Below are 21,851 nucleotides of genomic sequence, written 5' to 3' on the forward strand. Positions count from 1 at the left end.
AGATCACTGTTACACTTTTGAGCTTTTTACAGAATTGTGTTAATGAAAATCTTGAAAATGTATGGTAATAAGAAATTTTGAACCCAGGTAGACAAGCAACAAAAATATAGGCCTAGCTTTCAGTATGAGAAGTATTATGAGGTCTCTCTTATCTAACTCAAGAGAAAACTTGAAAGATAATGTACACAAGATCGTATCCATTTTGAAAGACTTCACAGAAAAGAGATTAATAGTCCATCTCAGAAACACATTGCTGTTAAGTTGCTTATTAAGTACCTTAAATCTGGAAAGAAATGAAGTTTCTTGGAGTACCTAAGATTAAATATATACTCATAATACCTAAGATTTACCCCATGTGCACCACTTAATTTCCTGCGAAGGGTGTGCACCTGACCACCCTTCGCCTAAGGTGGCTCCACCCATGGGTATAGTCAGAGCGGTGATACAGAAGAGGCAGTGAATCTCTTCGTTGGCATGGTCCAACAGGGATTTAAACCAATTAAGTCATGTTTTGCTAGTGTAGTTAGTGCATTGGCCAGCCTGGAAGCTTCGGTAATGGGAAGGATCGTTCATGGACATATACTTAAAATTGGGATGGAAAGATATGCTTTCATTGGTACTCAGTTGTTGACCTGTACTGCAAATTTGGAAGCACTAAGGATGGACGTGTAGCATTTGACTCGATCTTGGAGAAGAATGTTGTTTGTTGGAATTCAATGGTCGGTGGTTATACTATGAATAACCAACTCGAAGAAGCTATTTGGAAAGATGGAGTTTTCAGTGACATGCATTTGTCTGGAGAGCGACGAAGTAAATTTACTTTCTCTAGTGTTTTTTTGTGCTCGTGCAAGCTCAAATTCACTAGAAAGGGGGATGAACTTGCATGGTAAGGCTATTAAACGTGGTTTTCATTCTGACATTTTTGTTGAAAGGGATCAGGTAAGATAATTAGCAGCAATGATCAAGAGAAGTACAGCAGATTAGCTACTGACTGAGGGGAAAGAAAAGAAAAGAAAACTTAAAATTACTTTTTCTAAGTCGAATCCCAATCATCAATTAATCAAAAGAACAACAAATTCTAACAAACCCATTTTGCAATAATAGTGATTTGCCATTATTTTCAAGAACCAACATTTTATATTTGAAATATATTCAAATCATTATATTTCAATTTTTATAATTAGGAAAAAACTATTGTACAACAACGAAGTAGAATAAGTAAGGCCGGTGCTGAGCATGACCCGGATATTGCGTCTTAAGTTTTATTTTGCTCTTACAAGGTATTCTATGTAAACAAAAATTTAAAGAAATATTGGCACTGCATGACAATCTAACCCTATGAATGACATAAAACAACTAAACTTATAGTTATTAGCACTCAGTAACCACAATCAATTTTCATCTTAAAATTTGGTAACTCATAACCAAAAATATTGTCTTTTTTTAATTAGTTTCAGGATTTTTAGTTCTCTCTTCCCTCTTACCGTTTTCTCCAATTGTCCTTTCAAATCTTTTAAAATCTTTTCTCCCCAACACTCTTTAGGTTGGAATTTGTACATTCAACATCGTTGTTTATGTTTTTGTAGTCTTTCTTGGTCTCTTTTCTAGTTGTCCTTCCCCTCCTTTAAACCTCATTCGTTATCTCTTCTCTTCAAGCTCTATTTACCATAACTTCCTCTTTACCTATTTATCGTTCTCAAATTTTGTTGTCAAAATACTACTTAATTTGCTCTTCTTCCACATTAAAAAACTCTACCTTTGTTTTTTTGTTTCATACAAATAAAGTTAAAGAAGACAAAGATAAGCACAGGCATTTGTAATAAAAGAAAGAAACAAAAGAAGGCATGTAGTTTAATTTTAAGAATGTCAAGCAGAAGATCGAGTCAGTCTTCAATAGATACGAAATCTTATCATTTGATAACTAGAAAGGGTAGTTTTATAGTGTTTCAGTTTGAGGCATCACTTTGTATAAATATAGGGAAAGAAACAATCAGGGTGAAAGAAACAATCAGGGTCAAGAGCCCGTTTGGATGAGCTTATTTTAAGCAGTTTATAAGCTGTTTTCAGTTTATAAGCTGCTTTAGATAAGCTAAATCAAACGGGTCCAATTATTTTTTTGAGCTTGTTTTAAGCATAAAATGTCTTTAAGCTGACCAGTCAAATACTCAAAAAAGCTGAAAACAACTTATAAGTCAATCCAAACGGGCTCAAGAAGTTATCAAGGGATTTGGGTAGTTTGGTGCGATATCATACATATTGAATTGTGATTTGATATTTTCTTATTTAATTCCGTATTGAAAAGGTGTCTGAAATAAAACTTTTCGTCGATATGCCATTTTTTACGTCGATAGAGGACTACCTAAAATATTTATGTGAATTTTATAGGTTATTCAGGAATTGTTGGAGGATAGACTTGGAGTAGGATTGAGAAAAATACGAAGTAGGAGGGACAAAGTTATACAAGTTACCTGTTGCCAATATTTTGCAATAGGTACCAATGCAGTTAAATGCTTGCCAATAACTCAATGTCTTACTTTCTCTTTGGTCTGTCCAAAATAATGTTTCTTTCTATATTTAGTAAGTTGACGATTTAAATATTTTACCTGATAAGTTTAAAATCATAAGATTCAAAGGACATCCGTACATTATAAATATATTTATTTTAGGACCACAAGATTCAAAAGACTCCTTTTATTCTTTAAACTTTGTGTTCAGTCAAACTAAAACACTTTAATTGAGTCGGAGGGAGTACTTTATAATTTTTTATTTATTTTTTAACTAATATAGTAGGTATTAATAAAATTGTGCAGATTGGCCTTCATAGGGACTGGTCTTTAATTTTTGTCCGTCAAATCGGTGGTCTTTAATATTTGTCCCTACTTCATATTTAATGAAAATTTGGGGGCCAAAGTATCCTTAATCGCTGTTCTATGAAACTAGAGATTTGGGTTTGAACCCCAGCATAGGAAAAAAATAATTTCGCAGAGTAAGATTTCATAGCAAATTATGCCTATTCGGGCAAAAGTTATGTCTTAATGGCTTACTACAGAACTCTGCCTTAAGGCATAACTTTTGTCTGAATAGACATAATTTGCTATGAAATCTTGACTTGTGATTTTTTTTTTTTTATACTCTGGCGGGGTTCAAACATAATCTAAGATAGAAACTAAAGACGAGATTAGTGGACAAAAATTAAAGACCACCTCCAAAACTGGCCATTTGTGCGACTGACCCTGTGTTAGTATTAAAAAGTATCTATATATTATTAAAAAGAGGATAGTTTGTCATAGGATTGTGACAAGTGTTAGCGTAGGATAACGCCACGTGATAGTTTTAGGACAAAAAATGGTTAATTAGTTAATAATTAGTTATTAGTTATTGCCTTTAATTTAAAAATAATTAAATATCAATATTTTCTAGGAAACATATACATCTATATATTGGATTTAATTTAAATAAGCAAATACATAATTTAGTTTAGAACATAAATTATTTGAATTTGATATGAAAATTAAACACATTTTTATGAAGGAAACATATATATATATATATATATATTGGATTTAATTTAAATTATAAGGAATTTAGATTAAAACATAAATTATTTGAATTTAACTTTAAAAATAAACACAATTTTACATTTATTTTTATTTTTATCTATAAAAAAAGAAAAACAAACACAAAAATAAAAAGACAAAATGATAAGAAGAATAAACTAAGTAAAACTTAACCCCAAGTGCACGTCACTCACCCATTTCCCCCACTAACTCACAAACACACACATGCACGGTTAAGACTTTTAAAAAAATTAAAACGTGTTTTTTGGATATTCTTTTTATAGAAAATTTTATTTTCAGAAAAATTTAAGAATACTAAATTGTATTCTTAAACGTTTAGGACTCTTTTATTTTTTAACAGTTGAAAGTTAACAGATTTTTTGTATTAACTATTTAAGTTAAAAAAATAAATTTTATTTAAACTATGTATTTGAACTTAAGTTAAAAAATAAATATTGAGTCCTACAACCGTGCAACCATAATACAAGGCACGTTATTAAGACTCTTTTTTCTTTTTATTTTTTTATAAAAATATCTGAGTTTTTATATTAACTATTTAAACTAAAAAATAATTAAATTAAACTAACGTATTTGAGTCCTAATAAATTCTAAATTTGATTTGAAAAAAATGCAGAATTTGAATTTAAGTTAAAAGATAAACGTTGAACCCTAATAAAAAGTTCTAAATTTGCTCCAAAAAAAGCAATTTCGAATTTTTATCTCATGCTTGAATTTTAAATAGAATCAGCTCAAACCTATAATTTTAGAATATATTATAGGATAGAGAGGTTAAAACTACAATTTTAAATTAATACAATCTCTTATCAGTATTTAAACTTGTGTTGATTTTTTTTTCAAATGGAATTATATAATTAATTAAAAGATAAAAGTTTAAAATTTGAATTTAGTACTTAGGAGATGGTTACAACTTCTCCACTGTATAATTAAAGAGGAAAATTCAGAAACATACCACGTCTTCCTAGCTTCCCCATTTCCGTTTCCCCAGCTCAAACCTATAATTTTAGAATATATTATAGGGTAGAGAGGTTAAAACTACAATTTTAAATTAATACAATCTCTTATCAGTATTTAAACTTGTGTTGATTTTTTTTTCAGCTGGAATTATATAATTAATTAAAAGATAAAAGTTTAAAATTTGAATTTAGTACTTAGGAGATGGTTACAACTTCTCCACTGTATAATTAAAGAGGAAAATTCAGAAACATACCACGTCTGCCTAGCTTCCCCATTTCCGTTTCCCCACTTCTCGTGCATTATCACATACATCACTCCCACAACTCAACACATGGTTACAAGTGCTACTTTAGTCCAAAAACTGATTTTTTACAACAATCAGATGTCTTCTCTCTAGGTTACTTAGTATGGCTATTACCTCGCATGTATGTCTTATCCTTTGTTGCTCTTATTTTGTAGAATATTTTTTTTTTAAATCGATAACATTTTAACTTTGATTAGATGTGGACTGAGCAAGAAGGTGAAACAAATGATGAAGCTTCGAACAATGATGATGATGCAAAGGAGGAGCTTTACTCTTTGGCTACAGTTGTTGATATTCATGAGGTATGAAGCTAATAGCAGTGGAGAATGATAAATGCTTTTGTAATTTTTTTTTAGTTGTTTGACACTGATCATTTTGTTAGGAAACAAATTAATTTTTTGGACCATCCAAGTTGCGACCAGTTTAATCGAGGCATATTTTTTGTTCTTCTGTAATTACTTTTTCCGAAACGTTTTCATGGAACGGTTTCTGCAAATTGGTGGATATGAATTGAAGTTACGGATGGTTATGGACCTGCTTTAGTATTTTATGATAAGTGGCCTAGGATATACAAAAGTTTCAGCCAAATCTTGAAGAATTCAGTGGATTTGTATTTTTTACGACACTACAAAGGTTATACTCTTTTCTGTGTTCATTTCTTCTTTTGTCTCATTTAAAGTGGATTTATTCTAAAATTATGTTGAATTTTCTTAAACGCAGAGTGATGAATGCTCAAAATAATTGGTAATTAGAAGAATTGGAGTTTTGGGTTTTTCAAATTTGGACAAAGTGCAGTGCAGGAATTTGTGCAACAAACAGTACAAATGGAGAATTATCAAAATATTAATAAGGTACAACAATCGCATGTTCACTATTCATAGTTCACTGTATAAATAATATTAGCAAATCATTAGTCCATGATTATGTATTTCTTCAAACTCCAGCTTTTTAAAGGATTTTTTTTTAAACAAAAATAATACCAGTTTCAAATACATACTATACCTTATCTATAAAAAAAGAAGAAGAAGATTAGTGGATATTAAGTGTTAATTTGATTTTTTTGCATTAAAAAATAAAAGTCTTGTGGCCAGTTATTTCAGTCTTGCTTCTCTAAATTTCATTTTTCATAAGCTTCATATGTTCTGTGATGCAAAAACTTTAATGTATATAGTTTTTTTTTTGGTTATCATTTTGATAGCTCTTTTAGTTGTGTAATAATATATATATATATATATTGTAATTGTATACAAATCGAGGTTCATATTTATTTTGCAACGATATAAATGAAGAAATATCAAAATATTAATAAGGTACAACATTCTAGAACGACATTCGTTTGTTCACTATTTATAGTTTATTGTATAGTGTATTAGTTTTTTTTAGCAACGTATATGTTATGTATATTTGATATTGTAATCTTTTATATGTTGGTCTATTGGAGGAATAAGTTCCTCTATGTAATAGCACCCGATACCAAAATTGGATAATTACTAATTACTAAAAGGTAAAAGAGGACAGGTTTGATATCTATATTTTTTTTCTGTTTTTGCACTTTTAACTTTTCATTTTAAGTATCTTCATATTATAAGATATATACCCAATAAAGTTTTCACTTGACAATCAATAGATCAGCCGATCCGTATGAGTATTTTATTTTCAAAAAACCAGTCATTTAAAGATATATTTATTTTTCTATTATTAAAGTTATATAATCCTACAAAATTTCTTAAATATAATTTTATTATTCTGGAAATTCATATGAAAAAATATTAAGGTACAATTTGACCTCAAAAGAAATACTTAATCTTTAAGTGTAATTATTGAATGATTCCAATGAGTATTACTATCAATTATCCATTATTTTCTTTTATGAGGTTTTTTGTTCTTTAAAATTTTGCCTTAAAATTTGATCATGTTACGGCAATATCACTTGATTCTTTATCTTGAAATCATCAATTGATTGCCTATGTGAAAATTTTTGGTCACAAGAGTTCCAAAAGAAGGTTAGGAAGAGGAGTCCCACAGAGAAATTGAAAAACTAAAGTTTTCTGAAGAAATAATTTTTTCCTTAAATGTTTATTATTCATATATGGGAGAGGAAAGGGAAAATGAGGAGAGAATTGATCCAAACCACATTCTCACATAACAACTATGTAGTTGAAAGAGGACGCATAAACAAACAATACTCCTTTAAATTTTGATAAACCAAAAGTGATAATGCATATGTAGATTTTTCATGACTGATTACTTTTGTCAAGTTTATCTTTATTTACTGTCTATGTTTTATTGAGTTGAAATGGGTCAGAGATGGAGAAGAAATTAATTTTGTTATTACATGGTTCATATATATCTATTTCTCTTATCTCTTCGCTCTTTTTTTTTAAACGATCCGCGCATCGCGCGGGTACTTATACTAATTTTCTTAAAAAGACATTGGCCCATAATAGTCCCAACTTGGGCCAGAAAAAACAAAATCCCACTTGGGCAGGAAAAAGTCAAAAAAGAAGTACCTTACCCACTGGGGCAACACAAGTCTACTCTAAAGTCAAACTGATTATAACATTTTTGTGGTTGTAATTCAAATTAAGCTTTCTCATACCGTACGTCTTCATTTTTCCAAACAAACCCCAACTCCTCAAGCAAGCAATCAAATCCACCGCCACCTGTCCGTTCTTCTCCGGTAAGACCCGACCCGACCCGACACTCTACATGGATCTTCCTCCCTACCACCACCACCACCACCACCACCGGTACGTTCATCAACGCCCTCTCAACGTTTCCCATAACCCTAATTACTACCACCACCACCACCCTCCGCCGCCGCCGCCGACGCAACGGCCACCACCACCACTGCAGCCACATATCCACAATCTCCGTCCACCACCACCGCCACCTCACCACCACCACATCTCTTCCCAATTCTCTTTTCCTTCAGAAAACCCTAGATTCTACAATTATCCCCCAAATCGCCAATCCCCCCCTAGGGTTTCCTCTAATTTAACCCTAAATCAACCCCCTTACCATTACCGTAACCCACCCCCTCCTTCTCCCAGGTTTATTGTGGATGATTTTGTCTCAAATCGTGTTAGTTCTGTAAATGATAACAATCAAGAACCTGTTTGGGTTAGGAGAGAGAATTTGGAATTCAATTATGATGATGACCAAAGGCACCGTCTTGACAGGCGTAGAATTATGGAAATCGATGTAAATGTAAACCCCCCGTCGAGGGATTTTAGATCGAGGAGTCCCCAGAATTATGAGTTGCGTGATGATAGGCGTAGAATGGATATCGGTGTAAACCCCCCATCGAGTGATTTTAGATCGAGTCACCGGAATTATGATGATAGGTTTGAAGGTGAGAGAAGGGAATATGGTGGTAATGTTGATGAGGTTTTGATTGGTTCTAGTTCAAGGAGAATGTCGTCGTTGGATAATGGGAATGATAGGTTTAGCAATAGGTTAAGAGTGGACAAGGAGGAAATTACTCATTGGTCTCCACAGAAGAAGAAGAGTGCATTACTGAGGATTCAATGTGGGAAAGCTAACAATAATAGGAGTAGAAATCAGGAAAATCAGGACAATGGGGTAAGAGGAAAACAGAAAGATGTGTTTGAGAGGTTGGAGAGAAAGGTTGAGGTAAGAGAGGAAAGGGAGATGGAGCTTAACGTTTCGTTTAAGTCTAATGCACTTGTGGCTAAGGCTATTATGACCCCGTCAAGCCCAGCCATTGACTCGGACAGAAGTGAAACACCACCTAGAAGTAAGAAGATTAGAAAAGTGAACTCTGGTTCTCCAATGAAGGAGAGAACTGGGGACGATTCGGAAAAGGGTGATGGTTCAGCAAATGATTCTGGTCGTCTGTCTAGTTCTAACAAGGGGTCTAAATGTTTGGCAGATAAAATTACGGTTTCTGCAGGTGGAAGTTCATCTAATAGCAAGTTGGATTCTAACAAGGATTCAAGCCATTTGGTAGAAAAAGTTACAGATTCTGCAGGTGGAAGTTCATCTAATGGTACTTTGAATTCCAACAAGGCTTCCAGCCTTCTGGTAGAAAAAGTTACAGATTCTGCAGGTGGAAGTTCATCTAATAGCAAGTTGGATTATAACAAGGATTCAAGCCATTTGGTTGAAAAAGTTACAGATTCTGCAGGTGGAAGTTCATCTTATAGCAAGTTGGATTCTAACAAGGATTCAAACCATTTGGTAGAAAAAGTTACAGATTCTGCAGGTCGAAGTTCATCTAATGTTACTTTGAATTCCAGCAAGGGGTCTAAGTTTTTGCCTTTTTTCATAGTTAGAAAGAAGAAGACAGTGACTAAGAAGAAAGTCACAACTCCTTTCAAAGTTGGTGTTGACCCTGGTAATGCCATTGATTCACGTCAGCAGGATGAGAGTTTTGTAGAATCGGTAGAGAGAATTTCGTCTGATGATATGACTACACTCAATGATGTCAATGTGAAACTGCCTTCAGATGAAGTAGTTAGCAAACTAGACAAACCTTCAAAACTGGCTGCTGTTAGTAAAGATGAGTCCGTAGAGCAGTCTACTTCTGATGGGAAGAAAGCGAGTCCAGCTAAAGTCTTGGTTTCTTCAAGCATGGACTCTGAAATTAATGACGTTGCTGATTATACCGGCAGATCAGTTCAGAGTGGCCCTTCCATGTTGAATTCTGAGCCATGTATGATTGAAGTACAGAACAAACCTACTAGTTTTGATGCGGATAATACTGGTAACGTTGGAGGGCATTCTGAGGATGGGCTCCGAGTGTCCGAAGATGGTCCTATTAAAGAATGTTCTGAGGCCATGGCTTGTGTAGAAAGAAATGGTGATGGTGTCTTGCCAAGCCTAGGTGGGAGAAAAACCCACAAGGATGAAGTATCTTCGTCAACTAAAGATACATATGTCTCTGCTGATTCTGACTTGGGGTTTTCTGATGGGAAGAAGAATGCAGTTGCTGCTATGGGATCCTTTGAAGCTGGTTCCGTGGAGCCATCCAGTGACCCCAACATTGTACCTCTGTTGACTAGTACCCAGGGAAGACTCAGAGAGAGTTTCTTGAATGGAAATGACAGTAGTTTTAATCCTGACGAGACTGGGAGAGTTGCGGCTGTCAATGACTTGCAAACTGCAGAGTGCTTGAGTAATAGTGATCCAAGTGCTGGTGCTTTTGGAGGTAGTTTTGAATCTTATGTTGATGTAGTCACATTATCACCCGAGACGAGACATGCTGCTGGTGACTTGCAAACTGCAGAGTGCTTGAGTAATAGTGATCCAAGTGCTGGCACTTTTGATGTTAATTTTGAATCTTATGTTGATGTAGTCACATTATCACCCGAGACAAGACATGCTAATGGATCTGACAATACAGTGGTTTCTGTTGGAGATGATATTAGGGTTATTGTGGATGATGACTGTTTACCTAAGGTCACAAGGAAGAGGAAGATTACGGATGACGAGTCCGTTTTGCTTTCTACGAAGATGAGTGAGACAGAGGAAAATGAGGTTTGTTCTTTGCTAGGCCAAGGTAAATTCAGTTGTTTGAGAGGAGATCATGCCTCTAAAGAAAAGGAGGTTACAGTTCCTGGTAATGGGAGTGATTCACTAAAGGGGGATCGTTCACATGGAGGGCCTTCAGAAGAGAAGCTGTCACTTCAGGATTGTTTTAAAGATGATTCCAATTCATGTTCTAGAAAGAGTCCCAAGGAAAGAGAAGTTTCTTCGCCAGCAAAGGTTAAATCTGTTCCCTGTGTTGCCACCCATGAGGAACCTTCTAGCATGCCAATTACAGTGCCTTTGATCAATGATGTTCCCGCGACAGAATTAGAATCTCGAAATACATTGTCTAATGTAGATGATGGTCCACCAGCTCGTCCTTCAGTCACAATGCTTGAGAGCAGTACTGCCAAGAATGTATGTCAGGCTGAGCCATTTGAAGATGACTTGGTGGATCACTTTTCAGATGTTCAGCAGGTCATTGCTCACAATTTTCAACTGGGAGCTGTGGGACAAGAAACTACAACTTCAGCTGTATCCGTTGAGCCGCTTGGAATGGCTAATAGAGTAACTGAGGACAAAGGTTCTTCTCTTGGAATAGATCAAAAGTTGGCCTCAGAATGTCGTGAAAGCCATAATTATGTGCTTGACAAGGATGATATACCTTTATTGGCAGATAATCTCTCTTTATTTGACAAATCAAGTGTCAAAAGTAGGGAATCTGTGTCTGTTATGTCCCCACTGGGGTCATTTCCTGAAGACTTACTTAATAACTCAGCATCTGAGGAACCTAATTATAAGTCATCAATGTCCAGTGAAATTGTTTTTGCAAAATCCCAAAATGTTGAAAATACTGTAACTGCTTATGACCATGTTTCTTCCTCGGTGCAGACATCATCAGACACTTCTGAGTTTGATAGAAGTTCAGATCATAAAGTTGCTGGCGGTCCTCTGGTTAATGTCAATACTGTGCCATTATCATCAAAGAATACTGTAAAGTCCACCAAGAATGTGAGTTCACAGAGTTGGAAGCCAGATTTGCTTGCGAACCAGCAAAATCCAGCTGGCCCTAGAGTTCCCTCTGTTCGCCCATCGAGTTTTATCACTTCAAGGAATGTGCCCATTTCGAAGAAGCCACTGACATGGCATAGAACTGATAGTACCTCTCCCTCTGTTGTTGGACGAGGTTTGCAGATGAACTCCCTACCTCCACAAAGCCATTTACCTAAGAACGTTGCGAAAGTCACCTCTTACGTACGCAAGGGTAACAGTCTTGTCAGAAATCCTTCTCCTGTTGGTTCCCTTTCCAAAGGATACCATGCTCCAAGTTCTTCAGTTTCCCGGTTGAACTCTTCTGGTGTGAATGACCTGAAGAGAAAACCTGGGGATAGGACTGAGATAATTGATTCACCCAGCTGCAGGGGAACTCCAGAAGTAAATGCTCCTTCAGAGAGACCCGAAACCCCGCCACAAAGTGAACCATTTAGTTGCACTACATTGAAGTCTACGTCTTTACCAGCTGTAGATCATCCTGGAAATGGTGGTATTGCTGCAAACTCAGATCCTTTGGAGGTTACAGACAATATTTCGGCGGTGAAGCCTTCTGAGCATCCATCAACATCTTCTGCACTTCCTGAATGTCAAATTGGTTTGGGAGGCAATTCTGAAAGCCCGAATACATTAGATGAAGGCAGTTCCAGAAAGAATATAGTTTATGTGAAGAAAAGATCAAATCAGTTAGTTGCAGCTTCAGATAAGACCCAGACTTCTTCTGATGCCTACTATAAGAGGAGAAAGAATCAACTGATTCGTGCATCCAGCAACAATCATATGAAGCAAAGAGTTGCCACGGCAAAGAATATAGTTCCATTCCAAAGGGGTATGAAAAGGCTGAATGGTAAGGATTTTTTTTTTCTTTTAAAGCACAACTCATCATATTTGGCAGCTGTAGGTAGTTGCATGATCCAACTCTGCTTCATCTGCTTGCTGTCGCTCCACTTTCATGTTATAGACTTTTTGTTGCTGTAATCATAATTAAGCATATGCATTATGGCGATTATATTAATTTAGCATGTCGTGGACTTTAAATGAATTTGAATTGAAAATAGTTTTCAGGGATATGAGTAAGTTAGAAAAACAAACCATGGCTAAGTCCAAGCGACCTTCACTAAATCACTATAATACAAGCAATGTTTTAGTTGGTGTTCTTGTATTGGACTGAAATTGACCTGAATAGAGTGAAATGGATATAATGATTCATATAGCCGACAAGTCTAGTCGATTGAATGATCTGTTTCGTTGCCTTCTTGTTTATTTATTTTGAACAAGGAATTATGCTTCTTTATTTCACTTAAAATGTTTTTTTGTGGTGTTTCTATCAACACATGAAAAAAAGAGAGAGAGAGAGAGAGAGAACCAGCTTTACTTGGTAAATAATAGTTCACTAGCCTATGGTTCTACAAGGACGTTTTCTAAAGATAGCTGTAAATTTTATTAGTTCCTCGAGCTCAAAAGTTTTGTTGTGGATACTATGGAGTGGCCTGTGACAGTATGCTAACGTTTCACATCAGTGAAAAAGCGAGGGTAGTGCGGTAATTCCCAACTGCTTCATGAAACAGGATTTTTTGCTTTAGGTATTATGTTTGGAAAAACATTGGGCTTTTCAAGTTAATGAAGACAGAGTAGATTGCAATGAGATGACAATCCTAAGTTCTGCATGGTCTTCATTTTAGGTTTTGTATATGGGTACTTGAAAATATTTAGGAATCGTTTGGTTACAGGGATTGGACAACCCCCGTATGAAAAAGCGAGATCATTTTATCCCCTGTTTGGTTGGATTTTTTATTTCCAGTATAAGCAACATCAGGATTATTTATGCCATAGTTTATTCTATACTGGATTTGGCATGAAATCTGGGATTAGTAATCCTTCGATAAAATATCTAAAAGACCGAAATATCCTTTATTACCTTGTTTTTAAATTTACTTTAAAATATGGTGAAGGGTTAGCAAAATGTTATCCAACTTAACCAAACATATGTTTTTCATTATGCATATATTTCATTTTCAATGCAATGAACCAAACATTTGCCAAAAAAATGTGTATGCACTTAGAGCCCGTTTGGATTAGCTGAAAAAAAGTTGCTTGTAAGTATAAGTGCTTAAAGTACTGTTAAGTGCTGAAAGTTATTTTACAAATAAGCATAAAAGTGCTTAAAGGGTTTTTAGAAGTAAGGGTAGTATTGAAATTAATAGAAAATATAAGGGATAAAAGGGTAAAGTTGTTGGTCAAACTAAAATGGCTTTTAAGCCCAAAAAAAAAAAAAAAATTGGGGTTGAGCAACTTCTTGGCTTTGGCTTATTTTAAGCACTTTTTAACTTATTTTAAGCTGTTTTCTATTTTTGCCAAACACTCAAATAAGTTAAAAAATGGCTTATAAGCTGGTTTGACCAACTTATAAGCCAATCCAAACGGGCTCTTAATAATCCAGGTTTTATTAATCCCAATATTACAAACCATGCATTATAATCCCGGCATAACTTTGTCTTCTAGCTAACAGTCCGTTAGGGAGTAGGATTGGTGGAACTAATGATTGGAATAGTACCAAAGATCCACTTCTATAATTTAGTATTACCTATTCTTGTCAGAACGCGTTTTTATTCAAGCACATGATATACTTGTTTTGGCCTAGAACACCACCGTTTTTGTAAGTTAATGTATTATCACTAATCAGACAAGGTTTATCTAAATTACCTTTTGCAGGTTTAGCCAAGACCTCTAAATTGTCAAAGTTCTCATTGGTCTGGAAATTAGGTGATACTCAGTCATCAAGGAAATCTGGCGGCACTTTAGGATATGAGAAACTTTGGCCTTACTTATTTCCGTGGAAAAGAGCTAGCTATAGGAGGAGCTTCCTGAGTTCCTCTTCAAGTGACAGTTCCTCTATTATCAGGTAAGGAATCATTTCATGGTCGTTCATTTCTTTCTGGTGTCAAACTCCATATCTCAAGTATATTTTTTTTAGACGGAAGCTACTGCTCTCAAAAAAGCGGGAGACAATCTACACAAGATCAATTCACGGACTCTCTTTACGAAGATCTAAGGTGTTAAGTGTCTCTGGCTCTAGTCTAAAGTGGTCAAAATCTATTGAGCAAAGGTCAAAGAAGGCTGCTGAGGTTTGTCCTATTGCACTAGGTTTATTTTGGGGTTGTAAAATGTGCAAGTGTATGTAGGAATTTGAATTGTAAAGTGAAGGCTCTTTCGCAGGAAGCTGCGCTAGCAGTTGCTGATGTTGACAGAAGGAAAAGGAGACAAGATGGCTCTAATGCTGACTCAATGAATGGAAATAATGTTTCTCGTAAGTTTTGTAGTGTAAAGCTGCTCCCAGGTAGGCCAGTTTTCTACCCTGGTGTGGCATATTCATTTTCCTTCAAGTTTCTCGAAAATATTTTAGGAAGTATTGAATGTCCATGTATCAGTTTTGTCCTTATAATAATTATACAACAAAAAGTTATGTCCTTTCTATGTTCCTTCTCCATATGTTTTAGTCTTTTCTAATTGAGCACTATGATGGTCTTCTAACTTGTTACAGGAGAAAGGATATTCCGCATTGGTTACGAGCGGTATAAGATGGACCCTTCTGGGAAGACACTACAGAGGATTTCAGGTGCTTTGCTCCTGATTTTGCTGATTTTATTCTCCTTCCTACCCTTTCCTATTTTTTCTTTTAACCTTTTCAATTATGATATGTATTTGCCAATTTTTTTCCTTATAAAGTGGTGCTATGAGAATTTAAGTTCCTTTAAGTTATCATCTTTGAGTTGGTACCTGCAATATCATCTTAGAGACTGCTTTGATTTTGTTTCTGATAGTCGAAGGAACTAGCAGAACTTAAATTTGACTTATGGAAGCTGAACCTATCAGTTCATATTTCTGTATGAACTCTTGTACTTTCCTGTGTTTTGTGGCTCTGTCAAATGATTTTCTCTTCAAATTTTTGGTTGGATCACATGAATTTGTTACTAGCAGTGTCTTAAAATGATTCCGTTGAACAAAAAATAATTAATTAATAATGTGGACATTTTATTTTAAATTTCCGCCAGCCTCCCCTTCCCTTGGGATGTAGTTTTATGTAGCTTAGTCTTAGTGGATCCTTGCACTGTAAATGTACCATTTTTGCTTCATTTGACTGAGAATGTACCATTTTGCTTCATTTCAACTCTACACTAATCTCTAGTTCTTTCATTTACTTAATTCTGCACATGAGTGACATCGTGGTGGCATGTATTTGCTGAAGATTCTGGTTTCCATAGAGTCAGCGAAAAATTCACCAAGAGATGAACTTAAAGGCATTTAACTTTTCCTCTTCCTACGGAAAAAATGATAGTGGACTGTTGGTTTAGGGAAAGAGTAGAAAGATGAAATCATCATCTAAATTCACATTTGTTTTGATGTAGACTTGTCAGAGCCTATAATTTATAGAAAATAAGTTACTCGGATGCTTGCTATTTATTGACACAAATGTGCTTAAAGGCACTAGAGAGCTTTCTAAATTTTAGTCATGAACTTTGATAATGCCAGCATGGACACCTATGTCAACAGTAAGATTCTTTTTCCTGTAAAAATGGTAAGATTCTTTTAAAGCGGAAATATGCTGATCCTATTGATTTAGTGATATGTTCAATCAGCGTTCGAACTTCTTCCAGCGAGAAAGTTCTCTCAATTGGCTGCTTTCTTTGATGGAGTGGGCATTCCTGTTTTGGTGGAGACGCTGGAAAGGGTGCTAGCTCTTCGATAGAACCAAGTCTTTTCGGTCTCTTATATAATACAAAAGTTGTTTATAGATAATAGCTTCTCTACCTTCACAAGGTAAGGGTTAGGCTGTGTACACACCACCCTCCCCAGACCCCACTTGAGGGGATTACACTGGGTATGATGTTGTTGTATCTAATATGGAAGTCATACATTTTGAAAAGTTTCTTTATCAAATTTAAAATAAAAAATTGTGAGAAGTTTATGTTGAATAATCATTGCATGTTTATTGGAACTTTTTTTTTTTGGGGGGGCGGGGGGGGGACACTAAATGTAGGAGCTGTTTCTTAAAACTCGTGCTGTCTACTTTGAATTGACCTGTTCCCTTTAATTCGTTAATTGTTTAGGGTTTTGAAACCTGGGAGTACTTTTCATCTTTATCTTGATCATTCATTCTTTGCACTCAGACGGATTGAGTTTGCTTTGTCTTGTTCCTTTTCCTTTTTTTTTCCCCCTCTTGTAGGGATGGGGGTAGAATGCTTCTTTTCTTTTATTTCTAAGAGTGGTCTCGGTGAAGTTTCTGGATTTATTTCTTGTAACTGTCACTTCATATTATTGGCTACTTGACTTTGTAATTTTTTCCATGTTTATGGACAGATGAGGAACCATCGGTGTCAGTTCCGGAGGCGAAGAAATCTTACATCCCAAAAAGATTATTGATTGGGAATGATGAGTACGTATAGTACTATTTTTTTCAGTTCATTATCAATGTTGTACCTAGTGCTGGTTAATCTCAGGCGTTGAGTTAGTACTGGGTTGATGCTTTAACTTTGATATTCACTGAGTTAGTATTGGGTTATTGCTTTAACTATAATATTCATTTACTACTTTTTTTTTAAAAAAAAAAATATTGCATATTGCTTTCAGGAAGCATGGTAATATGAACAATCGTAATTCTTGGTACTTAAGTTGTTGCACTATATCTCAAATATTTTCTATGGGATTTCATATAGTCTGGAAAAAATAGTAGGTACTCCAACAAGATAGCCAATAGGAAAAGAATTATAAAAAATACGGTTTTGCTTCCAAGGAATGAAATGAGATAATATAAATGCTTACAGTGAATAAAATTTTGCCTTATAAAGATGAAAATAATATAATATAAATGCTTGTAACTGTGTGTAGGTATGTGCGGGTTGGCAATGGTAATAAGCTGGTTAGAAATCCAAAGAGACGAGTACGCATCTTAGCGAGTGAGAAAGTACGTTGGAGTTTGCACACTGCTAGAATTCGGTTGGCAAGAAAGAAACAGTATTGCCAGTTTTTTACAAGGTTTGGCAAGTGTAACAAGGATAATGGAAAATGTCCTTACATTCATGACCCATCTAAAATCGCTGTCTGCACTAAATTTCTGAATGGTTCTTGCTCTGACACTAATTGTAAATTGACTCATGAGGTATGTTACTTCTTAAACCCTATAATTAATCTGGATGCAGCATGATTAGTTGTTGCTTTTTTACTTGTTTTCCCTCATGTATTAGGTCATTCCTGAAAGAATGCAAGACTGCTCCTATTTTCTGCAAGGTGGGTGTTATTACATCTATAGGTGTTAGTATATTTTGATTCAATTTGATCAAAAGAAATTTCAGAGCACTAACTTATATTTTTTTGGCAGGAATATGCTCGAATGAGAATTGTCCATATAGACACGTAAATGTGAATCCAAATGCCTCTCTTTGTGAAGGTTTTCTTAGGGGTTATTGTGCTGATGGCAATGAGGTATTCTTTGGTTTAGTTTTCTGCTTCCAAAATTAATCAATAGCAACTGTATGATACTCCCTCAAAGTTTTGAAATTCCACTTAGAATAAGCTCTTTAATAGCTCACAGCCAATTTATTCCAGACGGTGTCAAGTAGAAACAATTTTTAGTTAAAAAGCAGCCTTTGGATGATCAAGCAAAGAAAGTCTTTTGAAGTTTAGATTGTTTACCCAGTTTTATGTTTGGTTTGTTTCTTGACAAGGTCCCATCCTAGAGTTAGAGCTGAGCTAGTCCCTACCCAAACTTGTTTAGAATTAATGAAGCTAGTCTCCACACCTTCCCCCCCTGAATGAAGTAGTGGGGATCCTTCCAGCTTCTTGCTTGTCATTTTTTGTTTTTGAAGTGACTTCCCTTGATATAACTATGTTTTCGACTGGTGATTTTGCTAAATATTTTGATTTATTTGTCCACCTCTTTGTCTGAATGCAACTATATCTCACTATTATTTTTATATTTCCCGTACAATAGATATGTGGATCGTCACAAACACACAACCCCACTAATCTTGAAACTTGTGAAATGGATCATATTTCTTAACATGCAGTGTCAGAAGAAACACACCTATGTCTGCCCCGTTTTTGAAGCAACTGGCAACTGTCCCCAAGGTTCAAAATGCAAGCTTCACCATCCGAAAAACAAAAGGAAGGGAGTGAAAAGGAAAGCTTCCAGCGAGTTGAAGAATGGTCGAGGTCGTTACTTTGGCTCTCCACATGTCGACATTAGTGAGCGCGTAACAGCTGGATTAGAGAAACCTTCTGTCAAGGAGAATAGTGACATATTCTTCAAGGAGGGGAAATTTGTTGATTTTATTAGTCTAGAGGGTAGTGATGAAGAGGAACAGACTATTGACCAGAGAAGTGAACAAACACCACTTTGCGATAGTGTTCCTGCGGAGATGCAACTAGACGATCTCGATGAGCTTATTAAACCCATGCGTCTGATAAATAGGAATAGGTCGGTAGGTTCATCTGCCCACATAGCTAGCGCAAGCGATATGACCACAAGCTATGTATCAGAGGAATAGGTCGGTAGGTTCATCTGCCCACATAGCTAGCGCAAGCGATATGACCACAAGCTATGTATCAGAGGAGTCTCAGACTCTCAGCATTGTAAATTAGGTTTTGTAGTTAGGTTTGTGTAGTTTTTTTTGTTTTTAATCTCTCTTTTTTTTTTTTTTTCTTTCTAAAATGTGGGTTGGGGAAGGGAAAATGAGGGAGGGATTACAATGTGGGAAGGTGAAAGTTCAGGCAGCCAACCAATGGAGCTACAATGATTTCCCTGTTTTTAATTTTTAGGGTTTTAGTTAGTTACTTAGGTATAGGTCTTAGGATTAGGCAATTTTTTGTTTTGCAAAATCTGTTGTGTGATAGAACAAGAAAAGCTGTTGTTATAGAGAATTAAAGGAAATGAAAATTTCATCCTCTTCTATGCATATCTTCATTGGAAGCTGTTTCACTTTCAGTTCTTTTACCTTTCAGTCTTAGCAATTTCCAAGTCAATTTGAACTCCCTTATTGAGTCTTAATCAAGGTGATAATGAACTTATTGATACAATCAGCTGAGATTATGTTTATGCTTCCATAGCTTTGCTTCTATCACCTTTTTGCTTTTGACAAGCAAAGCATACCTATATTGCTTAAAATTCTCTTTTGCAGTGATGAATTCAATAGAGTACTTCCATCAAGAGCGATAGTTAATCTTTCCAAATGTGCATTTTTTGCTAATATCTATTCCTCTTTACTGGATCTATCTCATTTTCACACTCAGAATAATCTCTCTTTTAAGACAAGTAGTTCTCCAATCGTAGGAATCTATATTTTCTACCACCGTACATACTTCATCGCAATTACCGAGTCTAAACCATAATTTCAATTTGTTGGTGTTGCCTATATAAATGAAGCCCCTTACTTATTTTTTATGGTTCGGATTCAATAAGTAATCGCTTTTATATTACTCACTATACACAGGGTTGAAAACGAATTTGGAGCTGTAATTTAAGTAATACACAATAGAGAGGAACTGTTGAGGGAACGTGAACTTCTGAGTGTAACTTGTACTTCACCTTTTATCTCCATATATACTAAACACAGCCACAGAACAAAATAAATAAACAAATAAAAATAACCCACGTGCAGTCAAACATTTCTGATCCACACAAAAAGGAGGATATATCAATATCCCAAAAGCACCTTTAAACTAAAATACCAACATTCAAGAAAAGGCCATAAAAAATCACAGATAATAAGGCACTAGAATAAAAAGGACCCAAAAGAAAGCGAAAAAAAGAAGGAAGAAGCACATAGCCATGGCAGCTACTTCAACATACATGGCTTCAACCCATTTCAGCATGTTAGGTTGGACCACAAAGAGAAACAATAAACAATTCAAAAGGAGAAACTTTTTCTCAGTTTCAGCACAAGAAGCAGAAGTTGAAGAGCTAAAAGTAGAAGAGAGAGATGAAGAAAAGAAAGAAGACAAACAAGAAGAAGCAATGAAGAAGCCAAGGCCAGTAGAACCACAAATAAATGTTGAGAGCAAGAACATGACCAGAGAATATGGAGGACAATGGCTAAGTTGTGCTACTAGACATGTCAGAATATATGCAGCTTATATTGATCCTGAAACTTTTGCTTTTGACCAAACACAAACGGATAAACTCACACTTTTGCTTGACCCTACTGATGAATTTGTGTGGACTGATGAAACTTGCACCAAGGTCTATTCTTACTTCCAAGAACTTGTTGATCACTATGAGGTAATCAAAACTTCTCTTCAATACAAATTTTAGTGGACTTAGTTATATAATCAAATTTACACTATTAGTGTATTTTTAGGATATTGTAGCAGATGACCTACTTCTATTTTTGTAGGTTGCATGCAGTTATTTTTGTAAGTGATTCGATAGTGAAATTTCTACACTATCAGAAGTTAAATTAAATTCTCTTTTAATACGCTTTCTGTTACGCAGGTTGTTTATTTGAGGAATATTTAATGGAACTTTTCGTGTTAAGAGCCACTAATAATGATAAATATTTCAGAGTTTTAATCACACTACAACTGAAGTTCAATCTTGATGCCGTTTCACCTCAACTTGATATCTACTTTGGGTTATGACCATGTTAAGCCACCAATTTCTGCTGCTTTCCTGCAAAAGCCTTTTCCTACTTTCAAGAGCCTGTTCACTATGAAGTTTCTTCATTTTTTAATTTCTTTTTTGCCTTTATTTCTAATTCCTATGTATTTTCCTTGCAGAATAGAACCCCGAATTGTTTGATTATACTTTTCCTTATTAATACTGTTTTTTCAGAGAGTTGAATCTTTAATCAAATCTCTGATTTATACACTACTCTATTTGGAAAATTAATTAGAGACATCTTATCCACTCAATACTATCTTATGATATTTCCACCTATTGGTAGAAATCCGCAAATTAAGAAAGTTGTTGACAGGAACCTCCAGTTGACTTATGGTATGTCGTAAAAGACATGACATAGTTGTAACTAATGCAACTATAGAGTAAATTCTAAAACTCCAATGTTTTTTTCGTTATCACTTTCTTGTACCAAATTGATTAGATCTTGAGATGCTAACTCCAATATTTCACCTGGACCAGGGAGCTCCATTGACGGAGTACACGCTTCGGCTGATAGGTTCAGACATAGAGCACTACATAAGAAAGCTTCTATATACTGGAGAAATTCAATACAACATGAACGCAAGAGTTCTTAACTTCAGCATGGGGAAACCAAGAGTTGGATTCAATTACAATGGCCAAATGGAAGATGTAAACCAGTAAATTCAGGTAACAACAATGTTGACCATATTGAAATAATGAGTAGCGAAAAATGAAGATATCAGAATGTATATGAAACTTTCACCTTCCTTCTAAATATGTATATGATCTTCTGTGTCTGTCTTCAAAACTTTTCCCAAAAGGATCATGCACAGCAAAA

At 35.2% G+C, this 21,851-nt stretch overlaps 2 protein-coding genes across 4 annotated transcripts; both read left to right on the plus strand.

Annotated features, from left to right (window-relative positions):
* The first annotated feature begins 7,398 nt into the window (after window positions 1–7,398).
* On the plus strand, window positions 7,399–19,331 carry LOC132627172 (uncharacterized). Of its 3 annotated transcripts, none has more exons than XM_060342351.1 (11): window positions 7,399–12,226; window positions 14,092–14,281; window positions 14,354–14,504; window positions 14,584–14,686; window positions 14,921–14,995; window positions 16,738–16,813; window positions 17,266–17,536; window positions 17,622–17,664; window positions 17,756–17,859; window positions 18,444–18,853; window positions 18,924–19,331. In XM_060342351.1, exons 1-11 carry the CDS (start codon window positions 7,546–7,548, stop codon window positions 19,015–19,017), a joined length of 6,198 nt encoding a protein of 2,065 aa, XP_060198334.1. In that variant the 5' UTR covers window positions 7,399–7,545; the 3' UTR covers window positions 19,018–19,331. The 3 variants fall into 3 exon arrangements, with proteins under 3 accessions (XP_060198334.1, XP_060198337.1, XP_060198336.1); XM_060342354.1 differs by having other exon boundaries at window positions 7,399–12,208; XM_060342353.1 differs by having other exon boundaries at window positions 7,400–12,226; window positions 14,596–14,686.
* A 763-nt stretch (window positions 19,332–20,094) lies between these two features.
* Window positions 20,095–21,821, plus strand: LOC132627174 (NAD(P)H-quinone oxidoreductase subunit M, chloroplastic). The gene is made up of 2 exons (XM_060342357.1): window positions 20,095–20,653; window positions 21,512–21,821. The coding sequence occupies exons 1-2, from the start codon at window positions 20,204–20,206 to the stop codon at window positions 21,692–21,694; spliced, it is 633 nt and encodes a 210-aa protein (XP_060198340.1). The 5' UTR covers window positions 20,095–20,203; the 3' UTR covers window positions 21,695–21,821.
* The last annotated feature ends 30 nt before the right edge of the window (window positions 21,822–21,851 follow it).

Source organism: Lycium barbarum, chromosome 2, assembly GCF_019175385.1.
Source record: "Lycium barbarum isolate Lr01 chromosome 2, ASM1917538v2, whole genome shotgun sequence".
Classification (NCBI taxonomy): Eukaryota; Viridiplantae; Streptophyta; class Magnoliopsida; order Solanales; family Solanaceae; genus Lycium; species Lycium barbarum.